Genomic DNA, 22,774 nt, shown 5'->3' with positions numbered 1-22,774 from the left:
CAGGGGTAGTTATCAGTCCGATAGCCATAAATATTCAGCTCCCTCAGCCTCCTGCATACAGAAGTGGGTGCACCTGTGGGGCTGTCAGCTTCAGCACATTAGCTTAGATTAGGCAAGCGTTCTGTTGAGATTTTCCTGGTTGGCCTCCATCTCCTGCTTTGGCTTGCGGTGTGGAACAGCCTTGAAGCACACACAGAGATTCCTTCAACTTGAAATGGAAGCAGAAGACATGCTCCAGAAACACTCCTAAAACACTCCAGCTACTAATGGTAATTCATTGGGGATCTAAGTAACAGTACCCTGAACCAGCTTCTGGCTGCCCACCCCAAACTCCAGCTGTTTTGATCCATGGGGCTGCTCTGGTTCTCCTCCACTGCTTGCTAATGTATTCCTCCCTTCCCAAAGTAACCTGGCAGAAATCGCAGTGCCAGAAGTAATGTGGTACGATGCTCGAATACCTACCCGAGTGACTCCCTTGCAGCAGATCAGATAACGAAATCCAGATGTGTATCTGCAGTGTTTGCAGGCAGCTGTTTGGAAACAGTGCACACAGGCAAGAACCTGCCCCTGGGGTCAATGGCTGCACCATACACCACAGAGAAAAAAAAAAAAACATACAAAGCTTAGAGGTGGTGACTGGCACACCTGAATACCTACCTGCACTGCGATGTGTGCCTACTGCTGCTGGGCTGGCCTCTGCGAGCTGGGGGCTGAGAAGCTTGTAGTGATGCAGGTACCATGGTGTGAGCTGACACTGTCCCTGTGGAATTAAACTGAATTAGGATAGAAAGATACCTGTGAACCTTTCCGAGCTGGTCAAGTGGCCAGCTTCTTCTAATGCAAAACCTTTTTTTCTTCTGGCCTGGAAGCTGTGTGATTTCAGTCTGAGCTACATTATTTTACAAACATAGCTTAGCCAGAGGACAGAGCCAGCTCCTCCCAGAAATGCATTTATAGATCACAACCAAGTCAGTTCTTGATCTTCTCTGGGCTGAACTTGAGGTTCCCATAAAAAAACTCACTGAGCTCTTTCTCTTTGACAAGTACTTGGAGAGCTCTTACACAGTTTTTAATCTCACCAATGTAGTACAGGCCATGCTGATCTTTTATTGCTCTTATTTTTAAAGCAGAAGGACACATGAAACTGTCAAGTGGCCATCTCTGATTTCCAAAGATCTATAAAGATAGCTTTACCTTAATCAGATAAACATGAAACCTCATTTTTATAAGAGGTTTCATTGATTGCTTTTAAGAAAATAGGTTTGGGCATTGACTGGCATTGACTGTGCTGCTATTCATTAATGATTTACTCACCTCCCGTATCTGCTTAGCCATGATTTTGTCTGGGGCTGGTTTCAGGCTAATTGGACTTGGGATATCCAGGTCATCGCAGTCCCATTCTGAGGTGTAGACTCAGAGTTGGAAGCTGCTGGTGTGCCTCTGACATGAACAGCAAACTTGCTGTGCTGGCTGCACAGACACAACCTTCAACAACGTCCTCTGTGTGCGCTCCGTGGGGAGCAGTGCCCAGGACATCAGGATTTCCAAGGACAACCCTGGTTCACCTTGTTTAATCAAGAGTGTAACAGCAGCATTTTGCTGGTCCTTTGTAGCTCGCCTTGTCTTTCAATGTATGTTACAAATCACTGCCAATGGAAGTTCCTCAGATTCTCCTTTCAATATTCCTGTTGCAAATTTTCTGCTACCGAGATGTGCGCATTGCTGAGGTTGTTGCTATTTAACGTCCCCCATTGCTGCTGAGGAGACAGGAAACATTTTTTTCCTTCCCGTGAAATGAGCACATCCCTTTTCTTCCCAGATACAGGACATAAATGTTCAGTGAATATTTCTTCTTTATGTGAACCATGGTTAGGAACTCTGCCTTCTTTAGCACTGGACCTACAGGGACCAACGACGGGAAGAGAAGTTGCTGAACCTGCTGAGTGGAGTTTTTGCCCGAGAAAATGGGTATGAAATGCCGACAAGCAAACCTAAGTATGAAATCACAAGAAGGTTATAACTAATTGAATTATCCAGTTCTAAAATGTGTTGATGCCCCTCGACCCCTTCCTTGGGATCTGGGTACAAAAGCAGCCTCTTTAACAGCAGTGTTCTCGTGGAGGAGATTGTACGGCATCGTGCTACTGATAGGTAGCAGGAGGATTTGATGATCCAAGAGGCCCCTTTGAATCCTGTTATCCTGTACTGTAGTAAGGATTTCATCAGGTCTCAGTATTCTTTAACAATGCCTTATTGCCCTTAATCCTTAAAACTGGGATATTTTTTTTTGGTACTGCTTTATCTTCCTCCATCAGCTGTTGGTTTCCTAGCTGGTGACTTGTGCGCATGGCTATCAGACGTTTCGTTATCCGCATTTGCTTTGTGTAATAAGGTTTGTAATGACCATTATTGGCTGCTACTTCACTTCCTGCCTTTATTAAGATGGACTTGCAATCAGAAAGCCTCTCGCACCATTGCAGGTCGTGTTTGTTGGGGAACCTAATTGGGTTTTCTCAAAAGCGACATTCATATTTTCTATGCTAACATTTTTCCTTGTAACTAGGATTTGCCTGTAGCCGAACTCTGGAAATTGTCTTTGGAAAGTTTCTTTGAGCTGCAGTTCTGCAAAGATGCTCAGCCCTTCATCAGCAGCGGGGTCGGTGCCTGTGCCTCTGCACCAAGCCCGGAGCAAAAGGGCAGAGCTGTAATGCTGGGGCATCCCGGAGTGCGTGAGGACTGGAGGACGAGGGATGGATTTGGGCAGAAGACTCCCACCTCGGAGTTGCTCCTGATAATTCAGCCTTTGGCCGTTCAGAAACAATGGTGGGGGTGAGCGACTGGTGACAGGAGTCTGTGAAAAGTCACAGCCTGATAACAGAGGGGGGGAAAAAATACACCAGTCACAAATATAAATATAAAAGCTCTGAGAGCCTGCACTTTAATCCAAATCTCCCTGAGAATTTTAAGCGATTTAACAATATTTTACAAGCTGCTCCAAGCCACGTGAAGACATTATCCTGCCAGCAGCAGCACTGCAGCACGGTGGGGGGGTGATGGTGGTGAGGTTGCTTCCTCAGTCCCTCGCTTTTTCTTCAGTTCTGCTTTGGGCTCAGCAGATGCTTTGTACGATCAACCTCATTATCTCGGTTGCTCTTTTGCCCTTCATCCGCCCACTCGGTGCCACAGAAGGAATCTGCTCATCTTCCAGAAACGTGGAGCTAGCCATCAGCTCAAGGAAACCCACAGCTCAAGGAGCTGCAGTCAGCCTTGCCTGGCTCCCTTGATGTCCCTGGTGGGGTCACCCCACGATCCCAGCTCCCACGGTGTGTCCCCAAGGCTTTTGCCATGGTTTGAGCACCTCACAGGCTATTCAGAGCTGGACCTGGGACTTACCCTGAGACCCAGGGCACGTTGCTAACACTGGATAGGAAACACCAGCTGCAGAAGCAGGTTTTTCATTCTGAACATTGCACCTCGAGTATTATATCCATTTGGGGTATCTGCCCCAAAATATATTAGCATGGATTTCAGTGTAGGGCTGCTCAGCTGCGAGGACTGGGTTTGCTCAGCCTTAAAGATGAGGTGTGGGGAGGTTTTAGGGCTGTTTGCCATGGGAAGGCACAGAGAAGTGGAGCCTGGCTTCTCTCAGAGATGTGCTGCGGTAGGAGGAGAGGCAACAAGCGCAAGGTGGAGCGTGAAAAATTCTGACTTCATGCAGGAAAAGCTTCTTCATCATCAGGGTCATCAAAGATTGAAATGCTGCCCAGAGAAGTCGTAAAATCTGCATCCTTGGAGCTGGCAAAGCCATAAATAACCTGCTCTAATTAGGCCTGTATTGAGTTGGGGTTTGGACTAGGTGGCCTCTAGAGCACCTTTCCAGCCTCAATTAGCTTGTGACTCTGAACTTCATTCACTGAACCGGGCTTTTCCTTCCCCTGTGCGACCACTGTTAGCAAGCCCAGCCCCGTTTCTTTCGTCTTTGATTTGTGAGGATGGGACTCTATCACCACAACACAGAGGTGGAAAGTTTCTTCTCATCGTACTGAGCAAATCTGTACGTCTCACCAGGTCTTTGTTCCAGGATGGCACACGAAGTGCCTCTGCTAAATAGCCACATCCATACGCTTCGTTTTTACCTGGCTCAGAACCATTTAGGTATGTGTTTATATAAGGGATCCACTAAGTCATCCCAAAGCACCAAAGACCAAGGAGAGAAGCTTTATCTCAGAATAGGAAGCCTTGAGGAGACTCACAAAACATAACTAAAGCACACTGAAGTTGGACTTTTAATGGTTTTTGAACAGGAAAATATTCCAGTTTGCCCGCTTCCTTCCAGGAGTCTTTGACACCAGAATAAGAATTTGGGATAAATCTCAGCAAATGCAACTCTGAAAAATCTTTTCCTAAATATACGGGGAAATAATCATCTGTCCATTTCCAAGCACTTCATCAGTACATATCCTTGCTGTTAATTATGGCTCGTGCAAAGCTTGACTTTTCCTGTGAGCTTGGACTCTCTCTCAAATGAAAAAAACTTCTCTCTGATGAGGAGATAATATACTTGTTATAAGTCCTATCCCCTAGCATTGCTCGTAACTGGACAACCGAAGTACTAAATATATGCACTCACCACTCAGAGCTGTTACATTGCCAGCACTTCGGAGTTAATTAGTTTTTCTTTCAAGGGGGAAAAGTAATTTTTAAATTGGTTTAATCTCAGCCTCACACCAAGGGTGTCTCTTATTGCATTTCTCCCATAAACTGTCAATAGCATTAATTAAAAAATATTTTTTTTTAGCTCCTTCAATTACGCTGAAGACTGTGTCTTTCAGAGGAACAAGTGAAGGGCTGGCATCCTAGTAGCAACATCAGGGCTGGGGTTTGCAGGCTGAGTCCCACATCTCGGCTCTTGAGGGGAGGGCACTCAGTGGTGCTGTTAGGGTTACAGAAGCTCTGTAATGTGCAGAGAAAAATCTTCCCCTTTGCACTGTGCCCCAGGGAAAGCCAGACCTTGTTGTAAGCCACAGTGCCACGAGCAGCTCCATCGTTCCCCACAGCAAGGAAGGGTGAGATTTGGGGAAACAACACTGAAGTGACAGGACTGCTGTGGGTTTTGTCACCCCACAGTGCCAATATGTCCCTTTGAGGTTAGGTACGGGGAACTTGCAGGGCAGCAGCCAGTACCCCAAGGTATGCACGTGCACAGCTGTTACAAGCTCCTGCTCCTTTCCATGTGGTTGCCAGACTTCTGTGCCCCTTTGCGATCCCTTCTGAATTTTGATCAGTCTTCGTAGGGTGATCCACGATGACGCCGGTCTTTCAAAGCAGCGGGGGCAGCACACAGGCACATTTGGGGTTGCTTTGTTCTTTCCCTGCTCATTTTGCCAGCCCTTATTGCTTTACGTGGCTAAGCAGTTGTTTTCCTCACCTTACCACACGGCGAAGCCCTTCTAGCAGTTCCTCACCATTGCACTAGGTTTAGGTGCTTCCAGTTGCTCATTAATTCAATTTATTCCAGTTTCCACTACTTGATGAGCATGGAAATCACATCCTGTAAAGGAATTGGACACACTTGCCTCCTGCTGATGCTGTAGCAGCCGGGCTGTCTCCGCTCCCTTGCCAAGAGCACGGTCGCAGGCTCCGTTTTGCTCCCCACCTCCACCTTCAGGCTTTGCAAGCAGAGCTCACCAAAAGAGCAATGTTCTGGCCACCTCCTGAGGTTGCCAATTAATCGGAGATAGGAAATTCAAATGTGCATATTTCGATACGGAATAGATGAACCCCTTCTGCCAGAAAGCGCTAGCAATGCCACGCATTTTAGCAGCAAGTCCCGGTAAAATTACTTAGATTCAGGACAGGGTATAGACTCCGGTGCTAATAAGTCACAGCTACAAAGCCACAGCAACCTGCCTGGCAGCTTTGCACAAGGTTTAAAGACAGGTGAGCCTTGAGTTAACCCATCTGTGTATGCATACAGGAGCTAAGACACCCCTGTGTAGGGGCACGCTGTTCCACACCTTGTTTCTCCTGCAAGAGAACATCTCAGAGGCAAGCCACTCGTTTCTTTTTGGTACGAGTCATTTAATACTCTAGCTGTATAAATATGTATGCATGGCGTTGTGCATATATACACCTGCGTGCAGCCTCACCCTCAGCTTAGGGGTGTTTTGCCTGGAATTTGCCACTCGCTATTGAGCTGTGAGTGCAAACAAAGCAGCGCACGGCGTTTTCAGTTTGCTCTGCTCACAGATATCCCCCATGCATAGGATATCCAGAGTCACTCCTTAAGATTGCAAGGTTGCAGTGAGCTGTTGTCAATATCCAGCTTTACCCAGTAAGGACTTCTGAGTGACAAGTTCTCTGCTCAGCTCACTTCGAAGAAAAGCCCGTCAGAAGCGGTGACAGAGCAGGACACGCTGCAGGTCGGGCAGGAGCAAGGCAAGGGGATTTAGCCTGTGTACACCAGAAAGCAAATCAGCTTGTTTTTTTTTTATATATATATTTATTTTATAGATTGCTTGATAATGCAGTTCCTTAAGACCTGGGAAGTGAAGGGACTGAGCCTGTCAGACTTCTGTCATCCTTTCTAAACCGTGACTGAAATGACCAGGCTCAGAGGCATCTCATACGTGCCTGTAGCCAGCGTTATTTCTACTGCTCGTTTAGCTGCAAGACTATTTGTTCATCTTCAGATTGTGTTTGATATCTTACCGTAAATAGTCTGGGTCATAAACATCTCGTGTGTCAAAGTCTGGGGATGTTTGTCTGGCATCCTGGTTTGCATCTGTTTCTCATCCTGCCTCTTCAGCAGCTGCGTCCTTGGTGAGGGCTGCGTTTGAACTCGGAAGCTGCTTTAGACACAGGTTGGGCATTACCCAGTTAGCAGAGCTGGCTGGAAGATGGATATTCAGCTCCAGGACAGGAAAGCTGCCTCCAGAAGGGCTGGCACAGAGCAGGGAACCTGGGGGCCACGAGCATGTGGCTGCTGAGGAGACATGGGGCTGGGAACCCAGAAGGGATTATTTTCACAGGCCTTTTCCTATGCAAGTGGATTAGCATCTTGCCTCCATCTCACAAGATATTCAGATGTGATTTGAGATTAATTAAGCTGCCAGACACCTGGAAGGAAATCCAGTAACACATGTACTTTCCTCTTCAGTCATTTTAAAGCGGGGAGAGAGGAATATTTCACCAGCAAGACCTTTTGGGCCTAAGGGGTGAGAGCAACAGAAGACCAGCTGGGGAATTTCAGGGCAGAAAATGAAAGAAAAAAACAAATGTTGACAATGTACTTGTAATTGTAGCCATCACCTTGAGCAGTAACCTTCCGTGGTGTCCAGCAGCACCAGAAGGGCTGGTGAGGGTTCCTCAGAGGTGCTACGCACTGTGCCTGTGATCGTGGGTGCCCCATCCAGCCCTGGAGGTGCTCAAGGCCAGGCTGGATGGGGCTTTGGGCAGTCTGGGCTGGTGGGAGGTGTCCCTGCCCATGGCAGGGGTTGGAATTAGGTGATCTTTAAGATCCTTTCCAACCCAAAGATTTCTGTGGTTCTGTGATAATTGTGCATCCCATCCGCACTCAGCAGCTTGTGGTACCAGGACGGAGACCACTCCTCATCTTCAGCCACGTATTCCAGAACCTTCTGCTAATAAAAGGGCACCTAGAGACCAAAACCTTATTTTCAGGCCACCCCTGCATGATTTGATGCAGTTTGTGTCAGTAGCTGATGAAGGCATCTGGAGAAATACCTCTCATCATCCTGTGATAGTCTTCATTGTAAAAAAAGCTGTGGCTTTTTGCTAATGTCTCATACCTGGGGCTCAGCCCTGGAGCCAGAAAGCCCTGCAATACTCATGGTACCCTCAGCAAAATGAAACGCAGACGTGTCTCCTTCCCCGGGCTGAAAGCATCTTGAGAAGGAGCACTGTGCTGCGTCCATTTGGGATTGCCAGCAAGCACACTCAGGAAATTTCAGGATGGGCCTCAAAACCGAGACTGTGCTATCGTCAGCCTCTCAGTCCTTTCAGGTGAGGGCAACATTTCCAAGCTTTCATTTCATACCTGTATTTAATCCATTACATCTCCCTGCAGGCCTCCTGAAGGCCGGGCTGTGATTAAGGAGGAGATAAGTGCCCCATTTATTGCTCTCCTGGTACCTCTCCATTTTCCTCTCCACTTCCATGGGCAATGAGCATCCCGCACGTGCAGCCGTGCCGTGCCCCGTACGACTTGTCCCCTCGGGGTGAGTTGGAGAGGAGAGCAATAAACCCCAGCTCCAGCAGCACACGTCCCCCTCTGCCAAAACTCCTCTGCATCCTCTGCTTCTTCCTCTGCCTCCTGCCCGCCTGGGGGCTGGCTGGATGCTCTATTTATGTTCTTTCCAACACGGGCTGCCAGTGGTAATGCTTTTATGAGAACCGAGATGGGCGAGAAGCAGTTTTCGTGTCCGCTACAGACTCAGATTGCTCTGGACACTTGCCACAAGCAGGGCGCTGCTCTTTCCAGCGCCATCTCCTGTGCACTGCTGTTGACCACACGAGCAAACACACTTCCAGGCGCAGCGTTTACTCTGTTTGTTTTCGCTATTTCTAATGGCTTGACTCACGGCTTTCCTTGGGAGGGCTCCATTAGCCTGTAAATTACCGATCCCGCGAGGAGCCCATTAGCACGACTAAGCCAGAGTTCATTTCGTGGTAGCACCAGGCCCGCTGGCGCATCCCTGATGGTGGTGCCCGCTGCGTGAGGAGGGAGAAATGCAAAATTAAAACCAAACCAAACAGGGGAAGGACTGGAGATGTGAGACTTTTGACGCCTGTCTTACTGGACGAATCCACACAGCTTGCTACGTCTGTCATTTGGGAAGATAAACTCTTTTATTACAGACTTCAGATGGTCTCCAGTGAGCGGCTAACAAAAACTTCAGCTGCTACGTGCTGCTCTGACAGCAGCTCCTGCCCAAACTGCACCAAATGCCTTGTCTGTTAACATCCCCAAAGGGAATGAGCCTAATGGGCTCTGAGGCAGGGGAATGCAGCAGGCTAAGTGGATTGCGAGCCGAGGGCCTCGTGGGCACCCTGCGTTTTTCTTCGCCTGTGTTACGGCACCCGTGTGGCCTGGGAGAGGGTGCGAGAGGGAAATTTCTCTCAAGATGCGTCACCTTCTAAAGGCTGCATTTCCCTCTGGCACCGGCTCTCTCCCATCTTCATCGCTGTACCGGGGATGGTTTTCATCTCCTGACATCACCGGGCGGATTTCCACTGTCCCAAGTGCAGGAGAACAAATGTCTCCGAGCAGGAGGGCTGGCTTACCGGGTGGAAACGAGCCAGGCTCCTCGGCGCTGCTCACATTCAGCAAAATTACCACTGCTCGCCCTCCTTCTTTCAGCGAGTAACGGGATGGCAGAGGCTGGCAGCACAGCTTCTAGGTGAAAAACAAACAGAAGCAGCACGTCAGGGCTTTAATCACACCCGCACGGCACGCTCCCCTTGCTCCTCCTTGCCAGATGCACCTGCTTTTTGTACGCAGACGCTCATGCTCACTCAACAGCATCCCATCCACCTTGATTTTGGGGCCGGATCCCTGCTGGCTCCTGCAGGTGGGCAGCGTGGGGTTTCCTCCTGTGGCCGTGCTGGGGGGAGGCAGGCGTGGAGTCTCCTGTGTGCTGCAGCCCAGCCGAGCCGCTTGCCGTGCTGCAGCTGCCTCGGCCTCCTCCTTGCCATCCCTGCCTGCCTCGTTAGCAGCGAGCTGTTCAAAGGGATGGAAATCAAATTATATTTAGGTCAGGGATGTATTTTAAGCAAAAATACCTGTTACATTTCGAGCATCTCGTGCGGAGGCTCTTTGTCGGCTGCTCCCAGGATGGCTGCGTGCATACTCGCTGCCCTTAACGTGCTTCTTGATAATATAAAAAATCTGATTTTCACTTGGATATCAATGAGGTTCATTCTCTCTCTCAGCCTCGTTAATGACATTAAATAAGCAGCCACCTTCTGGCAGCTCGTTAGGTATCCCGGAGAGGAAAAAGCCCAGATTTTGCTGGGTAATTCTGGAAGAGGGTGGCCCGGCTGCTGTTGCTCTGCTCTCGGCTCGGAGTGACTTTTTCCAGCACCTTGTGACGCTTCCCTCCTCCAGGGCACCAAGCCCAAGCCCCTGCTGCGCCACAGGACTCAGGGATGGGGCTGACAACCCTAAAACCCTAAAAAAACCTTGCAAGCCTCCCCCCCGGCCTGTCAGGCTCCCCAGCAGCACACCCTGCTGCGGCAGGCACCCAGCAGGCAGCTCTCTTTGGATGTCTCAGGGAGGAGGTGATGCTGGTTTTCCGCCCTTCCTCCGGGGGATCTTCAATTCTCTCGGCTCCCACAGCGCTGCAGCCGGTTGGGTCTGTTTGAAGGAGGCCGTGACACGGGAAGGAAGAATTGGATGGACACAGGCTCCCTGATGGGGGAAGCTGCTTTTCGGGAACTTTGGTGGAAAAGATTAAAGCCCCTGCTTCATAGAAGCCTAGGCTGGATATATATGCAGTATCGGAAAGAGAAAGGGAAAGGTAAAGGGAAAAGGAAAGGGAAAGGGAAAGGCAAAAGGACCAAGATTTCTTCACTTAAGCTTATAAACCTACAGCTTGACTTTGCAGACTAAAAACTCCCGGTATGTTATGAGAATGAGTAGTTGCGCTGCATTCAGGGTTAGTTCTCAGATTCCAGCCTTGGCTCCTTGTAAACTGACCTGCTTTTCTCCAGGGTTAGCCTTGAATTCAACCACATTAAATTCTAGACAGAACTGGTAAAGAACTTTTGTTTTTCTGCTTGCTGATCACTGAAGCTGGCTTATCAGCTCTGGCTGGCTCGGCATGTAGAAGCTTGATGCTGGATCCCAGAAGTCCACAATTAGTCCACCACAACAGCACCATTTTAACCAGGAACAAAGGTCTGTGGGACCTCTCTCACTCACATATGCATCCCCCGAGGAAGGTGGAAAGGAATGGATCGTGATCAAAAGGAGCCCACAAAAGCACCGCTCTCATGAAGAATCTTCCCTGCAAGCGCAGAAGGTAACAGGAGGCATTCAAGTCAGCTCTGGTGAGGAGAAGCAACGTGGACCAGAGGTATCATGTGGGATTTCAAATGGTCCTTACCCCAAAGGAGGGCCTCAGCTTGGTTGTTTTCCTGAATTGAGTAAATTGAAATGATAAGCAAACAACACTTCTACATAGACACACCACAAATTGGACGACAACAAAGGGAACGAGTTTCTATTTATTTATTCCACCTTAAAATGACTTAAAAGCGAATTTAAAATGCTAAAAAAAAGGGAGATCAAAAGAGGGAGAAACTGAAAATAGAACCACAGAGGAGGCATTACAAGGTTAGCAGAACCTAGAAAGCACAGTTAGTATAAAACAGATTTACAGTCTCCGTGAACAGCAAATTGATGCTGCCCATGTAAACCGAGCAGCACGTAGTACTGCCCCTACCCTCCGAAAACACAAACTTCTTCTATCCTTTTGCTTTGTTCTCTTGCCGGATAGGAAAACACGACAATTTTAAAAAAGCAACACTTTCAATTGATAGAGAAAACATTTCACAAATCTGATATTGCTCTGCAGGCACGGGTGAATGTCTTCCTGTGGGAAGAGAGCGTGCCGAAGCAGAATTTAAACTTGCATAATTCCTCTTAAAATGATGCAACCGTGGTGGTGTGACTGCAAACAGAAGCTAGCCATGCCATTTCTCTGCCTGCCACCAACCGTCTGCCACACCGGGGGCTGGACAGAGCGAGGCAGAAGCGCCAGGCAGCACTGCAGGAAAAGGAAGGCATCTCCGGGCCAGTCGGAGCGCTCTGCCAGCTCAGATGTGCGCAGGGCTTTTGTTACACTGACAAAGGGTGACTGTGAGCGCTCGCCAAGGCTTTCCCTCTGCGTGTTTCAAGTTCCCCCTGACCTTGAGGTGCTGAGAGTGACTAAGAAGAGAAAGGGAGCAAGGGAAGTAACAGGTTGCTGCCCCCAGGGCTGCTCAGGAGTAAGCGCTCCGTGGCCAGAGGGTTAAACCAGTGCCTGTGCGCAGGCAACCCTAAAACTCTAAAATTTTTACCTTGCAAGCATCCTCCCTTCTAAAACTTGTCCTCCCCTACCTGTTTTGGCACATGCAGCCTTCCTGCTCCCCTCTCTGGTGGGCAAGATGCCTGAGATTAGCAGTTGCAGGCCCCAGTGTCCCTGCACACAGGGGAGGCAAGATGCATTTTAGCCTTCTGTTTAACAAGGGAGTCTCTGGCTTTAAAAAAATCATTAAAAAAACAAAAAAAAAGCCCCATCAGGAAGCAGTTAATCAAACATATCCTCAAACATGCGTCGCCCCATGGCTATATAAACCTCTTTTTCCTCCGGTGTCATCTGGGCCACCAGCTCGGGGCGCTGGCTCACTTGGCTGTAGGTGTGCGGGCGCCCAGCCACTGTGACCGTGGGGTCCTCCGCCACCACCTCGAACTCTTCATCCTCCTCCTCCTCCTCCAGCCCGTACGCCGTGGTGGCCGTGGCAGCGGGGCGGGGAGGGGATTCCTCCTCCGACTCGCTCGTCTCGCTCTCCGAGTCACTGGCGTTGGCGCCGGAGAGAGGAGCGGAGCCCCCGACGGTGACGGTTGAGGCGGAGGGCGTCTTCTTCTCGTGGATGAGCAGGGCACGCATCACCTCCTCGTTGTCATCCAGGGCCGCCCGGCCCTCCTCACGCTCCTGGAAGGCGTCCAGATCCCGGCCCCCTGCAGAGAGACAGAAGGGAGTGAGGGTTTTCTCGTGAGCTGAGAGGGTTTGTTGTGGCAGGGTGTCTGCAGCTCCCAGACTCAACAGATAAAATTCTTGCTCAGAAAGTGGCATTCTGAAGAAAACTCTGAATCCTACTTTTGCTGAGAGAACTGCAAGTCCACCCAGCACCGAAAAACCTACGGGCTGTAGGAAGAAAAAAAGAAAGAAAAGAAATGCAGAGAACCTTATGTACAAAAAAAGGCCTAAAAAGTACAACAGACTCCCTGTGGAAAACTTTCTCTCTTGCACTGGAACGGGCTGCATCCAAACAGCTGCTGGAGCTGAGGTGGATGGCTTTCTGCCTTCATACATTAACACCACTTGACTTCTTTTCCAATCCCTGGGCTTTCATCATTTGCACACCGTATCCAGGCATTGGACATCCAAGCGTTTCCCTCCAGGATCGAAAATGTACCATGTACTTTGTTCAGCTTGAGACAGAGAAATGCTGAGAAATGGGTAAACTAAGAATTAAGTTCTGCATTTAGCACAAAAATCCAGGGGAGTCTTTCCTGTGGTACAGTTAAGGCCTAAAGACCCATCCCTAACTTTATGGGACTCGTGTTTTCCTTGTAAATGAAACTGTAGTAACACGTGATGGCTACAATTACTGTCATTAATGAAAAAATCTTGAAAGAAAGGAAGACCAAAAGCATTGTGTTGGCAGCCTGGTGCTCAGCAGCCCGGGGCAGTTCCACAAAGTCCAAACTTTGTGGCTCAAAGTCTGGACTTTGCGGTCTCCTGCTCGTGAGCACTGTTCCTGGCAGATCCATGCAGTGAATGCTTTCTGCCAGTGGTCCCAAGTTTTCTGCCTTCCTGTTTGTATCATGCAAGAGTCACAGAAATGTGCTCCAGCACCAATTTCAGGCTATTTCCACCAGCTTCGATCTCCAGCAGTGCTGGAGGTTAAGCAGTGATGCCTTTGTGCTCCAAGGAGATATACTCCCCCTCAACGTCCTTCAGCAGCATCTCAGAAACATTTACGCTGCGTACACCAAAAGTCACCTCAAGGAACCAATTTAGAAGGAGACGTGGACTGAATGTCTAGCTGAAAAGCTGGGTGAGAATTCAGCACGGCTCTCTGGGTACTGGGAGAGGAATGATTTCAGGGCTTGTGCTTACACGGGATTCCCTTTTGCCATCTTCTCTCCCGTGGGCACCAACAGTGTCATTCTGTAATCATCGGGTGACTTGGAAGATTTTATCTATCGATTCCCTAACACACCAATGATAAAAGGTCTCTATTTCCCATTTTTGGTCTCCATGCTTAAATAGCAAACTTAGCAGTGCAGAACGTTTCTTCTGGTCGCTACAAGATGTGACTATGGTCAACCAACAACCTGACCTCAACGTGAATGAAAATAAAAGCAAAGGCAACTAGAAAGCAGTAAGGACTCACCTGTGACAGACAGTCCTACTGTGCTTCCAGAAGCTTTCTTTCTGACAGATTTTTCACATGAAACATTTTGAAAAATAATTGGCAAGAAGAATGCTGGGAGCACAAAAACACTGCCGGTAGGTTTCGTAGGCTTCAGAGTCACCAAATGTTAATAAATTCTATTTTCCAGCAGTGTCTTATTGGGGTTCAGCTTTCTAGAGGAAAGCCCTCATCGAAAAGCAATAAACTCTCGAGGCAGAAGAACACCTATTACTAAGGGTACAGGAAGAGGTAACGGATAAGTAACATTTTTGGAGGAACATGCAATTTTGTGGGCAGCTCAGCTTTACTGACCTACATTTCCATCCTGGATCTAATAAATGGGCATTTTTTCCATCTACCTATGCACAGGTGCTTTGCACAGCAGGGGGGAGCAGACAAAATCTGGAGTGCTGGGAGCAACAGCTGCAGACGCACGAGGGAACCTGTTTCTCCCAGCACTCCCAGAAGCAGAGCAGCACTTGTGCTCTGCGCTTTTCCTTACCGTCTTTGATTTCATCGGGGTCATACGCCCCCTGCACCGTGCTCTCCCGGAGCCAAATTGGCCTCTCTCTGGCTGGCTTCCCGTCGCTGGCAGACCGGTTAATGTCCTCCTGGTCCTCCATGCTGATGACAACGTTCTGGGTATACAAGTCCTCGTAGGATGGGCCTTTCGTAGTCCACGCTTCCCGATGGTGTCCGCCTGTAACGCCAGCTGTCCCCGAACCCGTACCAGCTGCACGTTCTTTGCTAGGTAAAAGTCAGAGAGAGAAAAGCAGCACTCAGAACGAGCCCTTTCTTGGCCAGCATTGTAACACGCTAGATTATCTCCCTGGATCTGCAGCACAAACTGCCATTTTCATGGTGCTGCCGGGAATTTCTACACCAGCTTGCTGATTTGGGGACCTGGGCACCTCTACATGAGGCCACGGGAACTTCTGCAACAGATGCCGAAAAGAAGAGGGAACAATAAGGCTGCGGATGCACGGATCTAAAAACAATCCTACAGTTACAGAATACCCCGAAATAAAAGTCACAGCAGCAAAGCCCAGTCAAACAAGAGCAAGGTGATAAGCGATGCATAGGGCAGGCCAGTCAAAGTCTAGCACCCCTTTGTTTGCTGAGAGGAGCTGCTGCCAGCGCATTTTCCTCCAGGCTCCCTTCTAACTGAGGAGACTGCTGAAGAGAGGACACGGATCTGCCTGGATCTGATGGGAGGAGGACATCAGGTGGAGCATTTTCTGCATGCTGATGGCAATGAGCTGAAAATACTCTCTGGCTACATGCATGTATGTATTGAGAAGGAAGATCTTCATCCCGAGGAAATCAGTGAAGGATCCCAGCAGTGTCCCTGTCCTGCTGCCAGCTGCTACCAGCTGAGCTGACAGGAGCTGTGAGCGCGCAGGGTTCACTTGCTGCTATCTGCCCAACAACCTTCCCTCCAAAGGAGAAGCTGAAAACAAGGTTGCAGTTGGAGGCCTGAGCGATATGCAGTTTTTTAATTCAGCATGGATTTAACCGCTGCTTGATGAGCTCAGCGTGCCTGGTTTTTAGGTGTAAAGTAAGAGGGGAAAATATGAAGGTAGGTGATCATCCTTCTTCCCCATATGCAAAATATTGGTTTGTTCAGCCTCTGCTACTCATGACCTCCTATAAGTGCATTTGCTGGGATCTCTTCATAAAATACCTCACAATACTGGTGTTAGCACGTGTCCACACACTAGCTGGTTCTCTCCCACAGCCAGCCCCACCAGGAAAGCTTCACAGCAGCCTTGAATTTCTGGGCTGAAGGAGAAGACCCGTGCCCATGTGTTGCTTACATAAGCCAAGGAACCACACCGAGACCTTCTTCCCAGTGCCTGATTTCAAGTGTTGGTACCTTTCAGTTTTCCAAGACAGGCATGTGTTCTGTGAAAAGCACCGCTCTGCTTCCCACACAATAGAAATCTGTAACCAGCGTTTCCCTGACAATTTTATGTAATCCACTTCCCTCACAAGACACACAATGCAACTCTCCCCCAGCCTCTGCCTCTCCATGACTGCAGCGTGACAGCTGAATGCTCGGCGGTGCCAGGAGCTGCCTAATAATACTTTTGCACAGAGGTCCCCGTAAGTGTGTTTGAAATGGACTTCTTTCCTACGCACTACCATTTAGGAGCAAAACACTTCTTCCCTCACGTCAGGAGGGATTCAAAGATGAAGGTAACAGCTGTAAGAGACACCTACCATGCGAATTACTTCAAACCATCTCCGGCAACGTGTCACGTTTGCATGGAATAATCTAGACAGCTTCTATCTACTCTCTGACCCCAGCGAGCTTTGTGAGCGTGTCTCAACTCACTGCGCTGTTTGGGCAACTGCATCTTCACTGTACTGCTGGGAGTGGACGACCTCGAGGCTGCGTGACCAGCGGGATATCCCTCACTGCAAGAGGAGACCTTGCTATTCAGCACACCTGATCCAAAGGCTGAGGTTGAGCACCCTAAATCAGGCACCAGCAAAGGGCCAGGCGTGCAAGCTGCCATACAGGCAGCACAGAACAGGTGGAGGGAGTGCACTCTTCCAGTAATTTCTCTCTCTTTGATCCAAGATGCATTTTTCCCCTAGTTCTAGGCCACCCTGCTCAGACAGTGGCAGCTGAGGGCCCCAGCTCTGGCTCCATTTGCTCTGTTCTTTTACCCTGATGGAAATCGCTCACTAAGTGGTTAAGCTGCCTTCAAAGGTGACATAAATAATCCTTGACATAGCTGAGGTATGGCCCGCAGAAACCACACTGAGCAATGGGAAAACAACCTGAAATCTTCATCTCAATCCTGTCCAGGCTATTAATAAAAGGTCTTGTAAAATGGGGATAACTCCTTTTGTGCTGTGTCTGAACTAAAGCACTTTTTCGTTTAGCTGCTCTTAAGAGCTTCGGCTTCATAGGGAACAACGCATGGTCCTTGATAGCATGACCACAGAAATGAATTCTACAGGGATTTATGTTATCTAACATCATGTTATCCTGACATAAGAAAATGGAGGAGGTATTCAAATTCATCTGTTTTAGGATACCACGGAGAATGGCTCGGGTAAAGCGCGTGCATTTTGAAACCCGTGGTGCTAACTAATGCTCTGCCAAGGTTACGGGAAGGAACTGCCTCCTAGGAAAGTGTAAATGAAGATGTGACCAGCCACGTTGGCAGGTGAGTGACAGCTACAGGTTGTCAGTGAGGCTGGTTAGAGCTACCACCTGGAAACACGAGTTGCCCGTGCCTCTGAAAAAAAAAAAGAAGACGCAGGCACTTTGTGACCTTTTCTGTCTGTTTCGGGAGCATCGAATGCCAGTTTCGGCAATGACTTCAGAAACTCAAGGCTCCATAAAATGGAGAGAGAATAAATAACCCAGGGTTTGGCACTTTAAAAAAAAAAAAAAATCTCACAGCAGCACTTTCATGCAATTAGCTGCTTTGAATTAATAAGCGTTAATAAATAATTAAATCATTGTATGTGCTGAAGCGAGTTGTGCTCAAGTAAGGATTTAAAAATGCCTATTTATTTTGTCATTCCCTGCTCAGAGTAATTAATCATTTACAATGTTTTTTAAGTATTTAAGAGTCAAGCAAGTGGGTGCTGCTATTTAATCGTGGGACTGCACCAGGCTTCTGCTGTGCTCCTTTCCTGTGCGCTGAGATAAGGTAGCCATGGGAAGGCTGAGAAATGACCCTCTTTTTGGTGGGGTTATCCCGGTTCTACTACACGAACTACAGAAGTGGGTTTTTAAAGCAAAATTTCGTGATTCAGCTTGGGAATAAAGGCTTCAAAGCCTCCCCATATCAACAAAGACATGCTGAACGACCTTGGAAAAATCTTTTCCTCTCCCTACATGGCTTCTGTTTTTCTCAGAATGATGAGCAAAATTAGCTATATTCTTGGCTAGAAAGAGACAAGTAATTTTTTATTATATTAATTAGAAACTGTCCAGCATTAATATATGATGAACATTCTCTCTCAAGGTTAGCCTGAATGTAAAAAAAAAAAAGTATCCTGCTCGCTCTCCCATTAACAAAAGCCAAGCACCTCGAGGAACTGTGGGAATGCTTCTCCCCCCCACCCATGGTACAGATTTTTTTCTTGTGTGTTTAATTATTTTTTTTAAAACAGAGAGAAGTGCATCACATTTCACCAGAGCTGACAAAACTGACAGCTCCCCACATCTTTCTGCATTATTTAAACATCATCTGTTTTTGTACAGCTAGGAATGTTCTGAAGGAAAGTGTCATTTCCCATGGGCAGGAACATTTTAAACATTTTCTGACTATAACATGGTCTCCCCCCAAAAACGAGTTGTGTAACAAGTAGGAGAAAATCAGAAAAAGAAGTTTTGTTACATATGGATTTGAAACATGAAATGTAGAATGCATTTTGCTTACTTTCAAAAGCTGGGTGGAAACAAAAGAAATAAACAAAAGGGTTTGAGAGGAAGATGAGAGTGAAGCACCCTTGGTGCAGAACAAGTAAGACCCGAATGCAGCCAGGGGTTGCAGAAGGTTTGGGAAAACCTCACGGAGCAGAGAAACGTGCTGTGAGGAAGCAGTCAGAGAAAGCAGGGCCCATTCCCACCTCTGCTTCAAGGCAGGGATCTCTGTGGGTTCTGGTTCGAGGATTTCATAAGCTAAGTTAACATCTTCTGTCTCACGAAGCAGCGCATAGATGGGCTCGATCTGCTCGTTAAATCTTGCCACGAGTGTCCTTGCATCCTTTTTGGGCATTGCCGACTCATCTTCTTCCACTTCAGTCTCACAGAAAGTACAGCGGAAAGTTCCTGAAATGAAAAAAGTTGCAAAGCGTCAGAAGAAAAGCAACAAGGCCAGCTCTTTGCGCAGCGTTTTAAACAAGGGCGCTTCACTGTTTTCTTTGCTCGATGCTAAATAGCTTTTCTCACTCTGACAACCCCTTCCCACACGCAGCGCACCTGGTTATTAAGCAGCCAAGAAAGCAACAAGCACTTTGATGTCAGCCGGTGATACCCAGCTCGGGGAGCAGCTCCTTGCTCTGAGAAGCCCAGGTGTGTTGCAGCACCACTATTGAGACATCTCCTAATCTCACGCCCTTTCTTGCTAGACGTTTTAAATGAGCTAGAAAAGCAGGTCAAACAGAGGCAACCGAAACGGTTGCATGGCAATGCAGTTACAAAAAAAAAACAAACTACTGAACTCACAGCAGGCCTTTTGGTTTCATTGCTCCATCTGCGAGCAGGAACCTTGGGCAAGCGCTCGCAGCAGGCCCTCACCATATGGTCTGCAGCCAGGGGAGCAGCACAGTGCCCTGTCCTGTCCTCACACACGCCGGGCACAGCTACGTGGCTACAAATGCTGCGCTCCCACCTCGGGATTTCTCTTGGCCCTGTGTCATTTCTTTTTTACCTATCCTTCCCGTGGCACTGACACACACCTGGTATCATCTCTCGGCACCCTAATGAAGAAAGGGAAAGGTGTCTTTTTACTAACAGGGAGCCCGAGGACAGGTTGTGTCAGGGAATCGGCATGTGTCTGTCTAACCATCAGTGTCAGGAGCCGGCTGTATCACTGACACCAGGTACAAACACAGCTGGAAGAATGGGGTTGGCCCAGGGCACGAGGTAACGGGACAGGCTTGCAAGCCAGGGCTGCTGGTGTCTCGTCCTGCTGCCTGCACAGATTTGCTAGTCTTGTCGCTTCGTTTTTCAGTGTATCTCCTTCTCTGCCTGTAACAGAGCGATAAAAACAGACCTAGCTTCTTCGCTGGTGGCTGTGAGGGCTAGACAATGCTTCCACAGTTCTTGGAAAACGTATAAAGGCACTGTTTATGACAGGAGGCAGAATCTGTTGCCTCTCACCAGTCTGTAGAAATGCAATTTTCTACCTTGGCACCATCTGAAACAGCTTTTGCTCATCGTTACTTGCAAATTAATCCGAGTGTGTTGTCTCTGTGGAGCGTAACACGTACAAACTTCCTGCAAAGAAGTCACTTTACGAAGTTTGTCACATCTCTGCAACAGCCAGAGCACCCAACAACAGCAGCACGTGCTGTGAAGGGTAAGTAAATACGGCGCTCTCCTCTCCCATCCAAGCACGAAACTCTGTGCTTACTTCTTCACCCTGCAAAAACTGCCGCTATCGATTCAAGAACGGGACAATTATATAAGCTGTCAGCCCGGCAAGAACTGAGGCCAAAGTTTGGTCTCCTTATCCCGCATTGGAAGCTATCAGCATGACAAACTGGTACAAGTTGAATCAATTGAAAATAATTAGCACATCTCAGTTCCCGTAATGGACTAAGGGAACAAACCCAGGTTAACAGAGAAACCTCTCCTCTTTTTACAACCCCACCTCACCACACACCCCGAAGTCCTGCTGTAGGTTCCTGAGACAGCTCCTGCTTTTCTCATGTCCATTTGTGAACACTAAGTATTTGCTAAAGACTCAAAGCAGGGGGAGAATGACTCCGGTTCACAGGACCAAGAAATCAGACAATAAATGGAAGGAACTCCTGGAGCTCTCGTGGATCTGCTGCAACGTCCCCCCCATCAGGGTTCTTCACAAGCAAAAAATAAAGTTAAGAGATGGATTATGTAAAGAATCGGGGAATGAGTGAAATGACAGGCTTCCGCCATTAATATGCTGATTTTTTGGAGGTGATGCAGCATTTCAGAGGAGGCATATGTGATCAGAGAACCGAGGAGTTGGCTTGCCACGGCAGATGGCATTTACGTGTTGCGAACCTCTTCTGCTAGACATTAAGAGGTCGCAAAATGTCACCAGAGCTTTTATGTCACATCAGCAGTGACACATTCTCCTCACAAATGTGTATTGGATGTGACAAACATGAAGTGGAGCCCATCCAAAGGCTGAGGATGGCCGTGTGCCCACTCCTGGGATGTATTTCTTCCCTCTGCCTGGACACAACTGCTGGTTTGCCACGCAAATACGCTGCACAAGCCAGGGCAAGCAGGTGCTGAGCCTCCCTGCACCTTGGACGTATCAACAGGGAGCACGTGCATCCCCTTCTGTCCACACACACCTCGCTGTTCCACGCTCAGGCACCCAGCATGTTAAAAACCAGCCTTCTGAGAGAGACATCTCCTCATCTGCTCCCACAGGGACCGATTCGCCGGTGCTGTGGCTCCCCAAGGCATGCTACGATTAGCGCAGCTCAAGCTCGGAAGCACAGGGCCAGGATATTTGCAGCTAATTCCTAATGACTCGATTTCACTCGAGAGAAGGAAAAGGTCAACCGCCCACACGCCTTGCACGCGGTGTGTCCAAACGTGCGTGCTGCATCTGCTCGAATTCGGCTGCGTGCACCAGCTTAACGCTGCCAGAGAAGCTTGCCCAAGAGAGGAGACATCAGAATTAAAACCGATCCCACCGTGTTCGTTTGGCTCCTCACCTATGCACACATTTAACTGGAACTGAATGTTAAAGACACAAGGAAGGTCTTCTGCTGGATCACAGAATGGTTTGGGCTGGAAGGGACCTTGAAGCCCACCCAGTTCCACCCCTCTGCCACGGCAGGGACACCTCCCACCAGCCCAGGCTGCCCAAAGCCCCATCCACGCTGTGCTGCCAACTGTACCTCGCCTCAGCCAGCTTCCATCTTGTTAACCCTCCAGGTATATTGACAAGCTGCCCTCCAGCTCATCCCCTCCACCTTCATTCTGTAAGGCCAAATAAGCCACATGTTCTCCTTCCCCTCATAAAAGTGGCCACCCATTCGTTTGATCACTTTCTCTCTCACCTTTCTGCTACTCAGGAAAAGCTGCAGCGCACACAACTCTCCAGATGAGACCTCCCAGAAGCCCAGTGGCATTAGTGCTTCTGGGATAACTGCTGAGACCTCTTAAGATCAAGAAAGTGCTGCCTCAATTATCACAAGATCTCGCAATGCTTCCAGACCTTTCCTCCTCTGCGCTTCCCAGTGGATGAGCTCCATGTTCACAGGAGAGGTTTGCAGGAGATGCTGGGTACAGGACACTGTACTTCACACTGCAACCTTCCAGCTCATTTTTATTACTCCAGCCTTCAGCCTCATCCAGTTCTTTATTCTCCACTGCAACCACAAAACATTAAGGTAATTTATTTTCAAAATCTCCTACAAGCTTCTTTTAGAAGAAGCATTATTACCATTACATGGGGGGTGAGCTAAGGCACAGATGGCAAAATTTCAGCAGCATCTGCAGATTTGAGTGGCACTTGGTTTGTAATGCCTGAGAAATGCTTCTCGGGAACTTCTGTTCCTGCAATAAGCACGCAGGGCTTTTACCCATTATCTTCCAGGCTCCAGAATCGGGCATCTCAAATGAGTTAGGAGAAACAGCTAATGACAGCCTCAGAGAAATTTACCTAGAAATGACCAGTCCAAGGCAAGACAGAAGCACAGCTGACCTGAAGGGTCATCAGATCATGCTGCTGTGGCTACTGGAGCCATCTTCTTCCAGTAAATGGCTGACTTGTACACGTTTTTAGTTCTTCTGCAGCAAACCAGAGCAAAAACATTACATGCACTCAGCTCATCGTTCTCACTGAGCAAAGCACAATTGCTTTGGAAA

At 48.4% G+C, this 22,774-nt stretch overlaps 1 protein-coding gene and 1 long non-coding RNA gene across 4 annotated transcripts in view; one reads left to right on the top strand and one right to left on the bottom strand.

Annotated features, from left to right (window-relative positions):
• The first annotated feature begins 9,448 nt into the window (after positions 1-9,448).
• On the top strand, positions 9,449-11,814 carry LOC311425279. Its single transcript, XR_014686280.1, has 2 exons — positions 9,449-10,541; positions 10,572-11,814. It is a non-coding gene; the product is annotated as an uncharacterized lncRNA (long non-coding RNA).
• The window catches only part of GTF2E1 (general transcription factor IIE subunit 1), a 45,594-nt gene continuing 34,052 nt past the window's right edge, over positions 11,233-22,774 (bottom strand). For 2 of the 3 annotated variants that reach the window (XM_084500926.1, XM_084500927.1), the window contains exons 3-5: positions 18,808-19,009; positions 14,711-14,955; positions 11,233-12,745 (exon numbers count right to left, since the gene is read on the bottom strand). In XM_084500926.1, the coding sequence (XP_084357052.1) occupies positions 12,315-12,745; positions 14,711-14,955; positions 18,808-19,009 (878 nt within the window). In that variant the 3' untranslated portion in view covers positions 11,233-12,314. Of the gene's footprint in view, positions 12,746-14,710; positions 14,956-18,807; positions 19,010-19,745; positions 19,931-22,774 lie in introns of all 3 variants that reach the window. The other variant, XM_084500928.1, reaches the window with a different exon arrangement.

Source organism: Aythya ferina (assembly GCF_964211825.1).
Source record: "Aythya ferina genome assembly, chromosome: 1".
Taxonomy (NCBI): domain Eukaryota; kingdom Metazoa; phylum Chordata; class Aves; order Anseriformes; family Anatidae; genus Aythya; species Aythya ferina.
This window is presented reverse-complemented; position numbering and strand designations above follow the sequence as displayed.